Genomic DNA, 18,504 nt, shown 5'->3' with positions numbered 1-18,504 from the left:
GGGGATGACTCAACTCCAGTTCAAAGGCACCAGAGCCTGGCCAATATCTGAAGTCTTCTATTAAAACGTTAAATGTTTCAGCCACGGGGCTTGTTCCAGAATACTCTTAGAGAACCATTCCAACTTCTTTCTTCTTTAAGTTGGTAATTGATATTCTCTTGCTCACTACAGGATATAAGAAACCTCCTAGAAGACAAAAAAGCCTGTCATTTCCAGCTCGTTCAGAATGCATTCAGCATCCATTTACTTGCTTCTTCTGAAAGCCTTGCATTCAGGAGTAAGTGTGAATGGATAAATAAAAAGGCTGAAATCTTATATCCCTGGCTCACATAAAAGCAGTTTTTCACATTTTCCCTGACCCATTTTTATTCCAAAGTTACCATTTTTAATTCCATTCACAGAATACTTTAATGTAATTGCATACTTTGCCACCAGACCACAATGCCTACCTTTTCCCTTATCATGGACAGGCAGAAAAATTAAATCATTTCAATTTCTTACCACTGTGATCAGCATTAGGCTACCTAATTATAAACATGAAACAGGATGGCACATTAGCCTGCCTCTGTGAAGACATTATTTTTTTTTGTACAGGTTTACTGGTTTTTACCAGCTCTAAGATTTATACTGGGTCAGGGTTTAATGACAAGGAACAGCAAATATGTTTATTAAGTAGGTGTGATGTAGACACCACTGTGTTCATATAGGGGACAAAGCTTGGCACCACTTATTGTCCCTCAACCAGAACAGGGCACAGTAAGATGTAATGTCTTTTCTACATGCAATTCAGTCACTACACCCAAATCTTGGCCTAAAATGTACCCGGTGTTCCAGGAAAGGATTTCTCTTCAACTAACAGACTTTGGATCTGGTGATAATCAGATTCATCACTCCTACTGAGCCCAGGAGCATTAACTATAGGTTGTTTTAAGTCCAGGATGGGCAGCTGTCATAAGCTGAGAAACAGCAAGATTCAAATATCCATTAAATCCCTCTAAAAACTCAAAAGAAAGGGTATCATGAACATCCTGTTCATTCTCTTAGGGACAAGAGGAATATAACAAAGGAGATCAATAAATGCAAATGCTTAACTAAAAGCCTTCACACCATTAGATTCCACGGAATAGTCTCTCATATTTTTATATTATGTGAAAATATTTAGAGAGCAAAGTCTTATTCCTTCAGGGTCCACAGTCCATTAGTTCAAAATCATCCAATTTGGGCTAGATCACCATTTTGTGCAGAAGAGCCTACTCAGGCATATTAAGAACAGAAACAAGATGGAAGATAGGGATGTTCTGCCTACTTAAACCATTTCTCAGAATCGTTACACAAATTATCAGTAGGCAAACAGATGCAACTCTTAAGAACTTCATCTCTTCCTTAGATTTGCTAAAGCAGCTCTGGTAATAATACTTTTCCTTGGTAAACATGCTTAGCAGTTTCAGTTTCAGAAACAGATGAAAATGACAACTGCATTTCTTTCAGCCTTAGAATTAAGATACTGTTTACCCATTCAGACTGTACTTTCCCTTGACTGATTCAAGCTAAGGAAATTTTACTGCACTTTTTCTTCAATATTAATATTTTGCCAGTAATTCCTGAAGAGCTATTCGCATATTAATCATTCTAGGCAAATCTGACCCTCTTTCCAACAAACTGCCACAGGATTTCCGCAACCTGTTCCCAACCAACAACTTGCCAGTACTACAAACATCCAATTAGTGAGCAACTACTTTTCCTCTTTGCTGTTATATATAGCTGCATTTAAGGAGCAGAAGATAGAAAACTAAAAGATAGACTATAAAAATAATTCAGGTGATAAGGGGTTACAAGACTATTGATTCATTTTTTAATTTTATTTATTTTTTGAGACAGAGTCTCTCTCTGTCAGCCAGGCTGGAGTGCTGTGGTGCCATCTCAGCTCACCACAACCTCCACCTCTCGGGTTCAAGTGATTCTCCTGTCTTAACCTCCTGAGTAGCTGGGATTACAGGCGTGCACCAACATGTCCGGCTAATTTTTGTATTTTTAGTAGAGACGGGTTTCACCATGTTGACCAGGCTGATCTTGAACTTCTAACCTCAAGTGATCTGCCCGCCTCGGCCTCCCAAAGTGCTGGGATTACAGGTGTGGGCCACCGCATCGGCCATTGATTCATTTTTAAACTTACCAAAATCATTTAGTTTCTTCTTTCTATTTAAAAGACAAACTAAAAGTGGTTTGAGCATATTCTACATTTCCAAGGACAGGAAAAGGAAGAAAATAATGAATATGTTATAGATACAGTGTGGCAAGCAAAACAAGTTTTTAACAGTCAATTATTATCACACCTTTAGTCTTACATATGATAGTTCAGTTTCCCTAACTCTAATTTTTTTATGGTTATTTTATCCTGTTTATCACTTCTTTTCCTCTTTACTTACATAGGACAGATTTCCATCTGGAGATTTAGGCAGATTATGAAGACCTTCAGAACAGAGTCTTTTTTTTTTCTTTTGGGTAGAAGGGGCTGAATTTTCACTTAACTATGATTAGAATTGGCAGCTAAGTCAATTCCAACAACATAATCTAGATTTCTATTTACTTTGTAAGGGAACATTCAGAAAGTTTTGTCTTTTCCTAAGCAGGGAAGCCAATATACTATATTTGGAGGCTGTGGGGAAAACAGGTCTATTAAGACTGTGGAAGAGGTGATATCTAAGGAAAGCCTTAGGGTCTTAGACTGAAATTAGGGCTTGGATGTTCCAGGACAAGTGAAGGCAGTGAGCAAAGATATGTTATAAAAGAAAAAAGAATGCGTTGGGCATTTACATACACACACACACACCCACACACACACAAGCAGTTCCTTCTACCTTGGAAAAATGCCAAAATTTAATCCTATCTATACTTACCTTAAAAACTACATATTTAATAATTTAAGAAGCAGAGAGTTTCTAGTTGAAAAATGTCTCTAGATAAATCTCTCAAACACATTACAGACTGTTAACATGTTTAGAAAGAGTAACTACTATTAAATTCTGAAATCAGATATAAGTAGTCACCCTCATTTCCCAAAGGCTCAAAGGAGAATGAGGAGGATGACATGAGAAACTTAGTTGGGACCTGCAGTACTGAACAACTAGCAATGGATATCTTATCCCAATACTGCCCATGGATATGAAATGGAGTTAGATTTGAAGATGTTTCATTCTTTACAGTAACAGTTTTAAAATTTCTGGCACTATAAGTACAGTGGGTTGAAGTGTGTGTCCCACAAAAAAGATATGTCCAAGTCCCAACCTCTGGTCCTTGTAAATATGACCTTACTTGGAAATAGGGCCTTTGCAAATGTAATTAAGGATCTCAAGAAGAGATTATCCTGGATTTAGGGTGGGTCCTAAATCCAATGACTGGTGTCCTTATACGACATGAAAGGTAGACCTGACACACACAAGGAAGAACCCTGTGAAGATGGAGGAAGAGACTGAAGTTACACTGCCATGAAAGGTAGACCTGACACACACAAGGAAGAAGCCTGTGAAGATGGAGGAAGAGACTGAAGTTACGCTGCCATAAGCCAAGGAATGTCAGGAGCCAATCAGAAGCCAGAAGAGGAAGGAGTCTCCCCTAGAGCCTATGGAGAGTGTGTGGTGCTGCCAATACCTTGATTTCAAAGTTCAGGATTCCAGAACTGTGACAGAATAAACTTCTGTTGTTTTAGGCCACCAAGTTTGCAGTACTTTGTTACAGCATCCCTAGGAATTTAATATAGTAAGTTTGGCAATTATTTATTATTGCTCTGCAATGGTCTAATGCCATTAAAAATATTTTTAATTATTAGGGATACATCATATTTATTCATGTTGTACATGTGATACTTTGATACAAGCATACAATGTGTAATGATCAAATCGGCAATCAGGATACCCTTCGCCTCAAGTGTTTATCATTTATTTGTGTTAGAAACATTCCAATTCCACTCTTAGTTATTTTGAAAGTCTAATGCCATTTAAAAATATTATAGCCTAATGCTGGGAAACTGCAGCTCCCATTTTCATGGCCAATTCAGGCTATTTCTGCACAGACTTCTTGAAATATACATGCAATCTAGTGAAAAAACCCAGAATATAACTGGACTACGTAAATTTGCACTTTATTATTATATAATACACGTATCCATGACACATTAGGTCTGTTCAGACCACAGTAAAGATGTGCAATATGCCGTCAATATTTTTTTCTCCAACGACAGAAGTGAGCAAGTGGATCTCTGTGAGAGGACGCATACTCCCAAGCACCACAAAGTCATTTAGAACAGATCCAGTACAGCTGTTTTAGTAGCATGTCCTGTTATCACTCTTCACCTCTATTACACAAATGTAGGCCTTCTTTATGACCATTTCCAAAAAATAAAATCAATAAACATTAAAAAAATTCTACTAGTATCATCCCTACATATATTTAAGTGGCGTTTCTTTAATATACTACCTTTGGTGGTCACAGCAATTTTTTAAAAATGCATTCACAATGCACGCAAACATTATTGATTATGACAAACAACAAAATGGTAACAACAAAAACCCATATTAATTTCAAGATCCATTAGAAGCAGAAGGAAATATAATCAATGTTTACCAAATAGAAAAAGACAATGCATAAGTGGCAAAATGCCTTTAAGCTTATAAGTAATGCAAACGATGGATAGTACAAAGTCCTGGATGGTATTTGTCAAAGAATGCATCAGCATTTCCTTTTTATAACAGTACTTTAAGTGGCTTATAAACTGACATAATAATTTCCCTCTGACTGACAGCACATGGAATTAGGGTGCATTCTCACCTCAAAAAAAAAATGCATTGATTGAAAAACAAAAGTTCAATTACAAAAGTCCACCACATTTATGGTATGTGAATTATATCTCATTTAAGCAATTAAATGAAAAAAAAAGTCCATCAAATAGTATATCTGGCTTTTCTAAAGACAAATCACTGAAAATGTCCAAGTTTACTCTTCTTGGATAACCAACACATTATGAGAAGAATTAAGAGGAGGATCACTCCATGCCAGGAATGCAAGCTGGCTTGGCTCTTATGCTTGGTTACTAAACAAGAAGTCAGGGAAGGATACGTGTATAGGAAGTTTAAGCACAGGTCAACTGAGCCACACAATACAACTTAAAACCTCCAATCCCTACTGATAAAACGGAGTTCCCCCAGATCAGGCCAAAGCTAAATTTTCTCCTTTAAGCCTTTGCTGGCAAGAAGATGAAGTGAACAGAGAATTTATTTCAAAACTAGTAAGCCTTAAACTTTTACTTCAGGTCTAGATGATCAATTCCTAATTAATCAAAAGTTATCTTGGACTGACCATTTTGCATTTTTGAAGCTATTCTGGAACAGCACAACGAAGAGGTGAGTTGTTTCTGGTTTTTTTTTTTTGGTTTTTTTTGAGACAGGGTCTTGCTCTGTCACCCAGACTTGAGTACAGTGGTGCACACAGGAGGGACTCACTGCAGCCTCAACCTCAACCTCCTGGACTCAAGTGATGTTCCTGCCTCAGCCTCCCCCTGTAGCTGGGACTACAGGAGTGCGCCACCATGCCCCGATAATTTTTTATCTTTGTAGAGACAGAGTAACGTAGTTTGAATACATGTCTCTGCCAAATCTCATGTTGAACTGTAATCCCCAGTGTTGGGGGTGGGGCCTGGTGGGAGGTGACTGGATCATGAGAGCAGATTTCTCATGAATGGTTTAATACCATCCTCTTGGTGCTGTCCTCATGACAGTGAGTTCTTACGAGATCTGGTGTTTGAAAGTGGCACCCGCGCCTGCCCCCAACTCTTTCTAGCTCCTGCTTTCACCATGTGACGTGCAAGCTCCCACTTTGCCTTTTGCCATGAGTAAAAGCTCCCTGAGGCCTCCCCAGAAGCAGATGCTGGTTTTATGCTTCTTGTACAGCCTGCAGAACCGTGAGCCAATTGAACCTCTTTCTTTATATATTACCCAGTCTCAGGTATGTCTTTATAGCAATGCAAGGATGGCCAAAAACAGGGGGTATCACTATGTCGTCCAGGCTGGTCTTGAACTCCTAGGCTCAAGCAATCCTCCCACGTCAGCCTCCTACCATGCTGGGATTAGAGGCATGAGCTACTGTGCCTGGCCAAGAGGTGAACTTTTGAAATGGAAGCATCCTTAACCTCAAAGTTCAGAGACTTCCCAGTGGTACAGGACCAAAGCTCTGATGCACTCATTCCAAATTAAGAAATTCTCTTTGATGTAACTAAGCATATATTGTTAGAAAACCATCTAATGGCAGTGTTGAAGGAGAGTATTCTTCCATTAAGTAGAAGGTTAGATGAAATGATCATTATGACTCAATACATTTACAAACCTGTCAATACCTTAAGGTAAAAAAAATGGAGTTTCACATCACTGGAAATGCATGAAGTGCATCACAAAATGCTGTTGAGTATTCCAAATACCTACTCCAAGAATATCAAAGAAAATGTAAAAAACACTTTGTTTTTCAAACAAACAATTTCTCTGGTATTTTCAACATTAAAAACGAACAAAAACCCTTTCAGCAGGTGCCATTTCTTTCCACATTATTAGGGATGCTCCCAAAATACATGGTGATTATTCATCCCTGTTACATGTATTTGTTAACAGAGAGCCTCAAGCAGTTGTACGGGGGAGGGGGGCTAAAACTTAAAAAAAAAGTTTAAAAAGTATACATGCCATTTCAAGATTACATGGAAATGAGAAGGCAACTATGAGTTGACATGCAAAAATGATTTAGCATATAAAACTGGAAAAACTGGATTCTCATACTTTGGGAACATAGCAGCAATAGGAGAAATATCTATAGTTCTTCAACTCTCAACGCAAAGTAGTTTTAGGTTTCTGAATTCAAATAAATGCAGGAGAAATGTGGCCATTAGATGGACTAAAATGGTTCTTAGGAAGGTTACTAGGATAGAGAGTATTAATTCAAATTGAGCCCAAATAATATTGCCCATTTCTACTAGAATTTTCAGGTAAATCCTCTCATTTTCAGGTAAATCAATGATAAAAAAATAAAATGGTGCCCCACTGTCCCTTCACTCTAACGCAAATGTAGTGTTCCAATTCCTCAAAAACTAAACAGACCGTGAGTTTTTTCCTTAACAATTTTATGTCAGTTTCTGATTAGATTAAAACAGCTATCAATTGCTTGTGGCATGTTTGGTTAAATGAGACTGGAGTGCTCTATTAGACTATTTCCTGGTGCCACTAATGCAGCCAAACACTTCTTGGAAATCATTGAGTAGGTTTCAGTAAATAGTACTCTAAGTTTTCCCCAGCTCTTTGCCAACCAATACAAGCAAGATGTAAAAAAGAAATGTGGAAGACGAATAGTAAAATTATTTGAGATCTAGCAAAGAAAGCGAAAGAAACTTGCAACTAATGTCTCTGAGCCTTGGATTAAGCCCAAGGAAGGAAGAGAAATCTGTTCTCCTAATTATAATAATCTAAAAAGTGCAGGTTGGAATTGCTTTCTTAAATTCAGCCACACAGAGAGCTCTGAAAATAACCCAATGTTTTCCACTATACCTCCAAAGCTGAATCTACTGTTCTCTTAATATCTGAGGAAGAAGAAAGTTAACAAAGAAAACTGAAATTCCTCAATCTGCTGGCTAATAAAGGGCCAGGGTCTTCAGCCTAGGTTATATGCTCTGGGTTCCACCTGCACTTGGCAGCCCTTACCTGAATGTCAGTGTCCTTCACAGGCTCAAGAGGCTCAAAGGTGGTGGCTGCACTCAGACTCTCCAATCGCTGGGAGATGTGCGATATGTCAAGTCCCCGAGACCCGAGGAGAACTGACCTATGTAAGGATATAGAATAGGGAGATATAAGTAAGGGGAAAATTAGGATTAGGACATCTAATATGCTTCATCAAATACTAGAGAGCATTTTTAATTCAAAACTTCCTATATACTGCCCAGACACTTTTACATAGTTGTTTTATATCTTTCCATAGACATCACCTGGAATAAGAGCCATAACACTGTACTTTGTAGTAACAGATTCAAGTTCTAATCATGCCTGAATTTGAGAGCCTTGTCTAGAATAAAACGATACTACTACCATAGACTAGACTGCTCCAAACATGTCATAGTAAAGAAACCCATGAGGTACATGCTATCATTCATCCCCATTTTATGGATGAGAGAACTAAGGTACAAAGAGGTTAGCCAGGTTGCCCAAAGTCACAGAGTCAGGAAGTGGCAGAGGCAGGTCATCTAGTTCTGCGGCACAAGCCCCCGCTTTTTTTTTTTTTTTTTCTGAGACAGAGTCTCACTCTGTCGTCCAGACTGGATTGCAGTGGCATGATCTCGGCTCACTGTAACCTCCGCCTCCCAGGTTCATGTGATTCTCCTGCCTCAGCCTCCCGGGTTGTACAGCACAACTCTTAACCACCATCCTACACTTACAGCCTCCGTAGATGAATACAGTGAACTACAATATTGTAGAAGTTTCAGGAGTAACCTAGTATAAACGTCATTCATGAGCTAAGGAAACTAAAGGTTCAAGGTGATCAATGATTTGCCCAGGGGCAATCAAACCAGAATTCAAGGCCAGTTCTCCATGGCTTCCCTTCAAAAGCCAAACACCATGTTCAGCACATCTGCAGGTTCCCTCTCTGCTGCCCAGTCTAATAATATAGGAGGCTGTTATCTGATCAGTAAATGCTTTTGAAGAGAAATGGGAATAATATAGCCATCTTTATTTCTACTCACCTGGGGCAATGTAACAATGCAAGGGTAGTTTTTTAAAGAAAAGGTTGCACTAATATCTAGAACACTCTCTGTAAAAAAGAAACTTAGGGGAACTCGTAGTGTAGCGGTGGGGTGGGGTCGGGTCGGGTCAGGTCGGGTCTAGTCTGGTCTAGTCTAGTCTATTTTATTTTATTTTCAGACAGGGTCTTGCTCTGTTGCCCAGGCTGGTCTCAAACTCCTGGCCAAGAGATCCTCCTGCCTCAGCTTCCAAAAGTGCTGGGATTACAGGCGTGAACCACCACATCCAGCCCATTAATTTGTAGACTGTTCTTGGATTATAAATTAGTACCAAAAACTCTCACTGATAACATTTGTGTTCACTTTGAGTAACTTAGTAGTCAGAGAATTTGGCAGCACATGTAACCCTAACACCTACAGGTATAACACCTAAAAGTTTCAATCCTGAACTAACAGACTTACTGGAGAAGAGAAAGGATTTCGCATATGTAGTTCTAATCCAATAAATACTACAGCAACAGATTACATTTACCCAGAGGTTCCTTCCTATAGATTTTTGTCTCTTCCACGTCAACTATGATGCCATCCCTGGAGCTTTCCCTCCAGGTTGCCATATCTTGCCTCTCTCCTCTAATAATCCTAAAAAGTTAACTCTCTAAAAGAGTGGGTCTCCCTTCTCAAAAGAAGACATTTATGCAGCCAACAAACATATGAAAAAAAGCTCAATATCACTGATTATTAGAGAAATGCAAATCAAAACCACAATGAGATACCATCTCATGCCAATCAGAATGGCGATTATTAAAAAGTCAGGAAACAATAGATGTTGGCAAGGCTGTGGAGAAACAGGAATGCTTTTACACTGTTGGTGGGAGTGTAAATTAATTCAACCACTGTGGAAGACAGTGTAGCAATTCCTCAGGGATCTAGAAACAGAAATACCATTGACCCAGCAATCCCATTACTGAGTATATAACCAAAGGATTATAAATCATTCTACTATAAAGACACATGTACATGTATGTTTACTGCAGCACTATTTACAATAGCAAAGACTTGGAACCAACCCAAATGCCCATCAATGATAGACTGGTTAAAGAAAATGTGGCACATATACACCATGGAATACTATGCAGCCATCAAAAAGAATGAGTTCATGTCCTTTGCAGGGAGCTGGATGAAGCCGGAAGCCATCATTCTCAGCAAACTAACACAGGAACACAAAACCAAACACTGCATGTTCTCACTCATAAGTGTGAGTTGAACAGAGAACACATGGACACAGGGAGGGGAACAACACACATAGGAGCCTGTCAGGGGGTGGGGGGCAAGGAGAGAGAGAGCATTAGGACAAATACCTAACGCATGCAGGCCTTAAAACCTAGATGACAGGTTGATAAGCATGGCAAACCACCATGGCACATGTATATCTATGTAACAAACCTGGACATTCTGCACATGTATCCCGGAACTTAAAGTAAAATATTTTAAAATTAAAAAAAAAAAAAAGAGTGGGTCTCAACCCTGGCTGCACATTAGAATCACCTAGCTTCAGGAGTAACCTAGTCCAAACTTTCCTCCCAATGACTGTGATTAGTTGTGATTAATATTGGACTCAAACTCCTGGGCTCAAGAGATCCTCCTGTCTCGGCCTCCCAAGTAGCAGGAACTAAGGATGCTTGCCACTGCACCCAGCTTTACAATTTATCATTTAAAGTATACAATTTGTTTATTTATTTACTTATTTATTTTGAGACAGTCTTGCTCTGTTGCCCAGGAAGGAGTACAGTGGTGCAATCTCAGCTCTCTGCAACCTCCAGCTCCCAGGTTCAAGCAATTCTTGTGCCTCAGCCTCTCTAGTAGCTGGGACTACAGATGCACACCAGCACACTCAGCTAATTTTTGTATTTTCACTAGAGACAGGGTTTCTCCATGTTGGCCAAGCTGGGGTTGAACTCCAGGCTCAAGTGATCCACCCACCTTAGCCTCCCAAAGTGCTGGGATTACAGGCGTGAGCAACCATGCCTGGCCTACAATTCAGTGATTTTTATGTATTCATAAAATTGTACAATCATCACTACAATCAATTTTAGAATATTTTCATCACCCCAAAAACAACCCCTGACCAATAGGTGGTGATTCCCCATTTCCCCACAAACCTCCCCCATCCCCTGGCAACTACTAATCTACTTTCTGTCTCTATAAATTTGCCTATTCTGGACATTGCTCATAAATGCAATCACACAATATACAGTCTTTCTAACTGCCTTCTTTCATTTAACATAATGCTTTCAAGGTTCATTCATGTTGAAACATGTATCAGTACTTCGCTCCTTTTTATTGCCAAATAGTATTCCACTGCATGGACATACCACATTTTATGTATCCATTCATCAGTGGATGGGCATTTGGATTATTTCCACTTTTGGCTATTATTTTCAAAAGTTGCCATGAACATTCCTTCACAAGTTTTTGTGTGAGTATACATTTCCATTTCTCTTAGGTATATACCTATGAGTGGAATTGCTGGGTCATATAACCCTATGCTTAATCTTTTGAGGAAATGCCAGACTGTTTTCCAAAGCAACTATACCGTTTTACATTCCCACCAGCAAGGTATAAAGATTCCAATTTTTCCCACATCCTCGCCAACACTTGTTACTATCTTTTTGATTACAGCCATTGTAGTGGCCCACTTGTTTAAAGCTATTATAGAAAAAAATTAAAAACACAAAATTTTGGGAGCCTCCGAACAGCTACCAGAGAATGTAGAGAAATGTCTGGATATCCAGGCAGAAGTCGGCTACAGTGGCAGAGCCCTCATGGAGAATCTACTAAGCAGTGTGGAGGGGAAATGTGGGGTTGCAGCCCCCACAAAGAGTCCCCACTGGGGCACTGCCTAGTGGAGTTGTGAGAAAAAAGCCACCATCCTCCAGAATTCAGAATGGTAGACCCACTGATGGTTTGCACCATGTGCCTAGAAAAGCCACAGGCACTCAACACTAGCCCATGAAAGCAGCCAAGGGGGCTGTACCCTGCAGAGCCAAAGCAGCATAGACGCCCAAGGTCTTAGAAGCCTACCCCTTGCATCAGTGTGCTTGGATGTGAGACATGGAGTCAAAGAAAATTATTTTGGAGCTTTAAAATTTAATGACTGCCTTTCTGGGTTTTGGACTTGCATGGGGTCTGTAGCCCCTTTGTTTTGGCCAATTTCTCCCTTTTGGAATGGGAACATTTGCCCAATGCCTGTACCCCCATCGTATCTTGGAGGTAACTAACTTGTTTTTGGTCTTACAGGCTCATAGGCAAAGAGACGTGCCTTGTCCCAGATAAGACTTTGGACTTGGACTTTTGAGTTAATGCTAGAATGAGTTAAGACATTGGGGTTCTGTTTGGAAGCCATGACTGTGCTTTGAAATGTGACAAGGACATGAGATTTGGGAGGGGCTAGGTGTGGAATGATATGGTTTGGCTCTGTGTCCCCACCCAAATCTCATGTCGAACTGTAATCCTCAACATTGGAGGGGGCACCCAGTGGGAGATGACTGGACCATAGGGGCAGACTTCCCCTTTGCTGTTCTCATGACCGTGAGTTCCCATAAGATTTGGTTGTTTAAGCGTACGTAGCACTTCCCCCTTCACCCTCTATCCTGCTCCATCATGTGAAGATGTGCCTGTTTTCCCTTCACCTTCTGCCATGATTGTAAGTTTCCTAAGACCTCCCCAGCCACGCTTCCTGTACACCCTGTGAAAATGTGAATCAATTAAACCTCTTTTCTTCATAAAAAAAAAAAATTAAAATAGTAAACCTCCTTATACCCATCACCCAGCCCCAACAATTTGCATGTCGTAGCCAACCCTGTTTCATCTACATCCCTACCTATTTTTCTCTATCAACAAATATGCTTATTTGTTATATCCAAGATATTGCCTAATTTTTTCACAACTTTTAAAGTTGTGTTTGTTTAAATGAAATCCAAATAAAGTCTCTACTTGTGGATGATTAATATGCCTCCTAAATCTCTTTTCATCAACAGGTTGCCCCTCTATCTCATTTTTTTCTTATAATCTTTGTTGAAGATTCTGGATTATTTCTCTTGTAAAGCAGTGTTACTCAAGCTTTAAATGTACATGTGATGACAAAAGTACAGAGCAGAAAAAAAAAGTGCATATGAATCACCTGGAAAGCTTGTTAAAAATGTAGATTCTGATTTAATAGGTTTGGGATGGAGCCTGAGAGTCTCCATTACTAAAAAGCTCATGGTTGATGCTGATGCTGTTGATCCATTGACTACACTCAAAGTAGCAAGGCTATAGTTCCCCACAGAAAATGTTTTACTGACGGAATCCCCATGATATCATTTAACATGCTCCTTTATCCTCTCTATTTCCTGCAAATTCAAAGTTCCAAGGGTTTGATTAGATTGAGGTGCCACTATTTTTATGGCTAGATTACTATATACTTTTCATCAAGAGGTATTTAATATCTGGTTATCTCTATCTGAAATATTTGCAGTCTTGATGATGATTGCTTAGATCCATTTACTCCTCAGTAGTTGCAAAATGGTGGTATCCTAATTCCATCTTCATTAGCTGGAATACTTCCATTCCAAGAAACTCTAAAATCAACTATGTAATTACCCTGAATAATGAGTTGGTTCTCTAGTATTCTCCAAAGGCGATCAATGAGTTTTGTTTTAGTATATAAACTCATAAATTTTAAACATATTTGATATGTTTCAATCCAATGCAGTTATTATCCTAATTGATGATCAAATAATCTCATCTTTGGCCAGTAGAAGCCTCTTCAACTTGGTTTCTGGGTCCTTCTGACATGTGACTGTCCTAGCATCATTTGTTGAAAAGACTGTTCTCTTCACAATGAATGGTCTAGGTACCCTTGTTGAAAATCAGCTGATCACAGACACATGGGTTTATTTATCTGGATTAATAATTCCATTCCAACAATCTACATGTCTATCCTTATGCCAGTACCATAGTCTTAATTACTGTGACTCTGTAGTAATTTCTGAAATTGCAAGTGTGATTCTTCCAACTTTCTTCTGCTTTTTAAAGATTGTTTTGGCTATTCTAAGTCTCTTGTATCTCTATATGGATTTTAGAATCAGCCTGTCACTTTCGGCAAAAAATCCCAGCTGGGATTTTGATAGAGACTGTGTTGAATCTGCAGACCAATTTAGGGAGTATTAATATCTTACTATTAAGTCTTCTGATCCATGAACATGGAATGTCTTTCACCTGCTTTCTTATACAAATGATAGAGTACTAAATACTTTTCTCTACCCTGCATTTTTTACTTAATAATATGTCCTGGAATCACTCCATGTTACTGTATATTCTCATTCCTTTGTACTACTGAAGAGTACTCTACTACATAGACATACTACATTATTCCACTAGTCACCTACTGATGGACATTTGTTTGTTTTCAATTTTTGCTATTACAAATAATGCTGTAATGAATATCCCTGTGCACAGGGTTTTCTTGTGTGTGTTTTTTACCAGTATATCTTTGGGACAAAACCCTAGAAGTGGAATTGCTGGGTCAATTTTGCTAGCTATGTCTAAATTTTGTCCCATGGTGCTGTACTCTACCAGAGACACATAAGGATGTATCCAGTGCCAAAATAATTTTAATATATACCAGGATTTTGAGAACCTCAGAATTTAAAAATTATCTACTAGAATTGTCAGAAAAGAAAGGTCATTTAAGTAGTTGACACCTGTAGAAACTGTTCAGTGTGTGGCTTATGCAGTGTACGGCTTATACGATGCATATGCAGGGAGAGAAAGGACTGATGAAGGAGACAGGGAATCTAGGGTAGGGACAGCTTTATAAATAAAGCTTGTACTAGAAACTTCAGTCTGTAAGGGTGCAAAAATCCTTGGAAGGTTCCCTGCCTTCTACCTGCTTCAATTCCCAAAAGCCAGGCAGTCCCACATGAGCAGAAAGTCATGGAAGCTGGAGTCTCCTTCCAGTTCCAGGAGAGTAGAAGGACAAGGACTGTTCCCAGCATACAGGGGAAGCATATAAAATGTCAGGAGGCCTGGGTTCAAATCTCACCTGTCACTCACTGAAAATATTGGATACATCACCTTTCTAAGCCTCAGTTTCTTCCTCTGTTGAATGTGGGGGAAAATGCCTATCCTACCTCTCAGGCACTGTAGACCAGTCAGGAGAGTGCCTGTGACAATCCTTCAGAAACTGAAAAGTACCATACAAATATGAGGAATTCCTACTAAGTTGGATTTGAAATTCTGGCTTGGCCACTCACTATTTGACTTTCCTCAAGTTTAAAACACAGATAACACTTTCACAGGGTTATTTTAAAAAGAAATTATATAATGCGTGTAAAGTGTGTGGCACAGCGCCTAACAAACAGTAAGAGCTTAAACAACAGCTTATAGTATTATCACAAGGAGAGTTATAATCTGCTGTAAAACTTTGGGGTAATAAATGTTTATATATGCTTTGCGTGAACATGGAGAAGTATGTGAAAAAATAAGCAAATTAATAACATCCAACATTAATTACGTTGGATGACAAAGTTAGGGAGAAAGAGTGACTACTGGCTTTTTCTTTATACACATCTAGCTTGCCTGATTTCAGAGTTTGAATGGAAAAATCTAGTGTGGTGTCTTTGGTGAGAAAAGAGGGATATGCAATTGATGATGGGCACCCTCCAACCTCCTGGGCTCAAGCAATCCTCCTACCTCAGCCTCCCGAGTAGCTGGGACTACAGGTGTGTGTCACCATGCCCAGCTAATTTTTTGTAGATGGGTTTTGCCATGTTGTCCAGGCTGGTCTTGAACTCCTGAGTTCAAGCGATTCACCTGCCTCAGCCTCCCAAAGTGCTGGGGTCACAGGCATGAGCCACGGCACCCAGCTCAATATTCTGTTTCAGTTGATAAAATGTGCACATGGGTATTCATTCATTTTATTATTTATACCAGGAGTCAGCAAACTTTTTCTGTAAACAGCAGATAGTAAACATTTCAGGCTTTGCAGGGCACATGATCTCTGTCAAAACTACTCAACTCTCATACTGTAGCACAAAAGCAGCACAGACAATACAAATAAGCCTGGCTGTGTTCCAATAAAACTTTAAGGCTGGATGTGGCTCATGGGCTGTAAACCCCGATTTACATTTTTATATATGTTAAGCATACTCTTCTTCATGTGTGAAAAAATTTAACAATAGTAAAAGATCAAACCACACACGTAAAAAAAGCTATCAAAGCTATTCTCTAAAACAAAATATTCAACACAGTGTATTTGGACAAATAAATAAATTTGGCACATAACATTTCAATCTTAAATCTACAATCTAAAATCTTAAAGACAGAATTTTCTTCCAAAACTTATTTCATGTAAGAAAATTTTTCCTACTCAGTTCTCTCTTCTGCCCTCATCTTGTATGTACTAAAATATTCACACCACACTTTATGTCTCTGCCTATCAAGAAGATGGAAAAATACAGTCATCAGCCCTTTGGTTTCTTTTTAAGCACCTGCCCCACCCTATGCCCATTCTTTCAACATTCCAACTTCCTCCTCCCTAAAATAATGAATTTAAGGTAGAAAGAAATGAAAAAGAATGGAAATTTACAAGAGAGCATGACCGATAATTGTTACCAAGAAAACATTTTCCCTTTTTGCTCTTAATAGGCTGTAAAGCTGATGCAATTAAATTATAACTATAGCAACTAAGATGGCATCATGGGCCTTTCGCTCCAGCAGTATCTTTGCATACAGCACAGAGCCTGCATGCTCAAGACTGGGGGTAACTGCAGGCAGCCAGGAGTAGCAGGTAAGGAGCCTGCAGGGAAGGCAAGTTAGTAGAAGTGTCTAAAGGCTGGTTGGGCTGTGAGAAAGCAGTGTAGGGAAGCAGTTGGCTGCATTTAGCTGCAAGGCTGTAGGGTAAAAAATCCCTGCCAGGGTTCCTCTGACTTGCCTTTACCAATGCCAACAGAACCAAAACCAACTAGTTATTTTAGAAAATAACATTTTGGGGAGGTCTACAGAAGAATTTCCACAACATCCTTACTGACTCGACAGAGCAGCCAAAACAGTCAGCTCTCAAGAACAAGAATGTAGCCCACTCCTACATAATACTCCTGTGACATCTGTTAAATGCTTAGAGCAGACAATGTCCCACATTAACACCAGCACTTAGTTCTTTCTCAAGTTCAAGGAATGAAGACTGAGGAGATGACCGACAATTTTCCGTATTTCCTGCACAGAATCTCAGTGTCTTTCCGGACCCATCAAAGGCACAAGTAGCAGCACCCTCTCCATCCTCCTATGCCCTTCCATCACAATCAGAGTAGTATGCACTCTGGAGTCAACCTCACTAGGTTTGAATCCTGACTTTACCACTCGCCAGCTGTGTGATCTGGAAGAGTTACTTGTCTTCTCTGAGCCTTTGTTGCTCAACTCTAATGTGGAGATTGTAGCCTAATGATGGTTGTGAAAATTAAGCAAAATCTCACGTCTAGCCAAGCTTGTAACACACAGTAAATAACCAGTAAATCACATTTCTTAAGGAAAGCAGCATAGTTTTTTTCTGCCCCACTCCCCACATTATAAGCTCCTTGAGAGCAAGAACCATGTCTAATTCATGGTTGTCACCCCAGAGATGGTCCAGACCTGGCACAGCGTGGACCTTAAACACGTTTGTGGAATCAACAGCCCAACTGATGCTGTGTGGCAGCAGTGGCTGCCAGCTCAGTCAGTCAGCACTTTTCCCCAGCTGCACTCTCTTAGGGCTCACCCACTCTCCTGTTCTACAATCAGCTGGGGGCACTGTATTTCCAAGGCCTTTCAGAAGCAGCCTCCCGGGTCACTGACAACAAGCAGACAGAATCACTCCTCACTTGGATGGTTTCTCGTCACTAACTGCTCATCAATTTCTTCCAAATGCTCTTAAAAACTGTCCTCATCACTGAGTGCTCTCTAGCTTTGAAGGTAAAACTTATCTGTGGGGCCCATACATATTAACATAACGGGAGCCATTTATGACCCAATGATCATTGAACCCAAGCAGGAACTTCTGTGACCAGATTCAGCATGACAGGGCTCTTTCACCCCCTCCCACCTTGTGATCATCTCTCCCTGTGATATCAGCTCATAACTTGGTGAGGCAGACAGGCTAGAAAACCTGAGAGGCAGGGAAACAAACCAAGGCTGCTGTCCTGTTTACAACACCTTTCTGAGTTCCGAAGAATCTGGCTAGTGGCTGTCATTCACAGATTGGATCTGAATTCAAGGCAGGAAAGAAGAAACAGATCCTGCCCGCAAGCCACCCAGTACTAATGCTGTCTCCCTACCAGTACTCACGCCTTGACATCTGCCGTCTCCTGGGACGTGCGTGTTAGGGTACGGGAACGCAGGCGCTCTCCCGCCTGCTGGATCTCCTGTAAGTTCCGTTCCACATGGGGAAGCTCTGAGATGCCCTCAGTCTCAGCAGCAAGCTGTTCAGCTTGCTGAAGGAGCTCACCAAACCCCTCAGTATCCATTGGAGATGCAGATCCTAGATGGGAGAAAAAATGAAAAGATCTAAATCAAGGGAAAGACAGGTTTCAAACACTGCCTGAATCTGTTACAAGCTTAACAAAACAGCAGAACTTTTTGTAAACAGACGAGGACACAGCTCATCAACAAGCAGGATTTGTTCCTGAACATAGCCCAAGAACAGGCCCGACAGAGAAAATGAGTCAGGC

The 18,504-nt window shown here is 40.0% G+C and overlaps 1 protein-coding gene across 1 annotated transcript in view; it reads right to left on the bottom strand.

Annotated features, from left to right (window-relative positions):
* NUP93 (nucleoporin 93) overlaps positions 1-18,504 on the bottom strand; it is a 113,011-nt gene that overhangs the window by 78,623 nt on the left and 15,884 nt on the right. Inside the window, exons 2-3 of the mRNA XM_510982.8 lie at positions 18,122-18,314; positions 7,731-7,848 (exon numbers count right to left, since the gene is read on the bottom strand). Of these exons, the coding sequence (XP_510982.3) occupies positions 7,731-7,848; positions 18,122-18,300 (297 nt within the window). The 5' untranslated portion in view covers positions 18,301-18,314. The remainder of the gene's footprint in view (positions 1-7,730; positions 7,849-18,121; positions 18,315-18,504) is intronic.

This window comes from Pan troglodytes, chromosome 18 (assembly GCF_028858775.2).
Source record: "Pan troglodytes isolate AG18354 chromosome 18, NHGRI_mPanTro3-v2.0_pri, whole genome shotgun sequence".
Classification (NCBI taxonomy): Eukaryota; Metazoa; Chordata; class Mammalia; order Primates; family Hominidae; genus Pan; species Pan troglodytes.
This window is presented reverse-complemented; position numbering and strand designations above follow the sequence as displayed.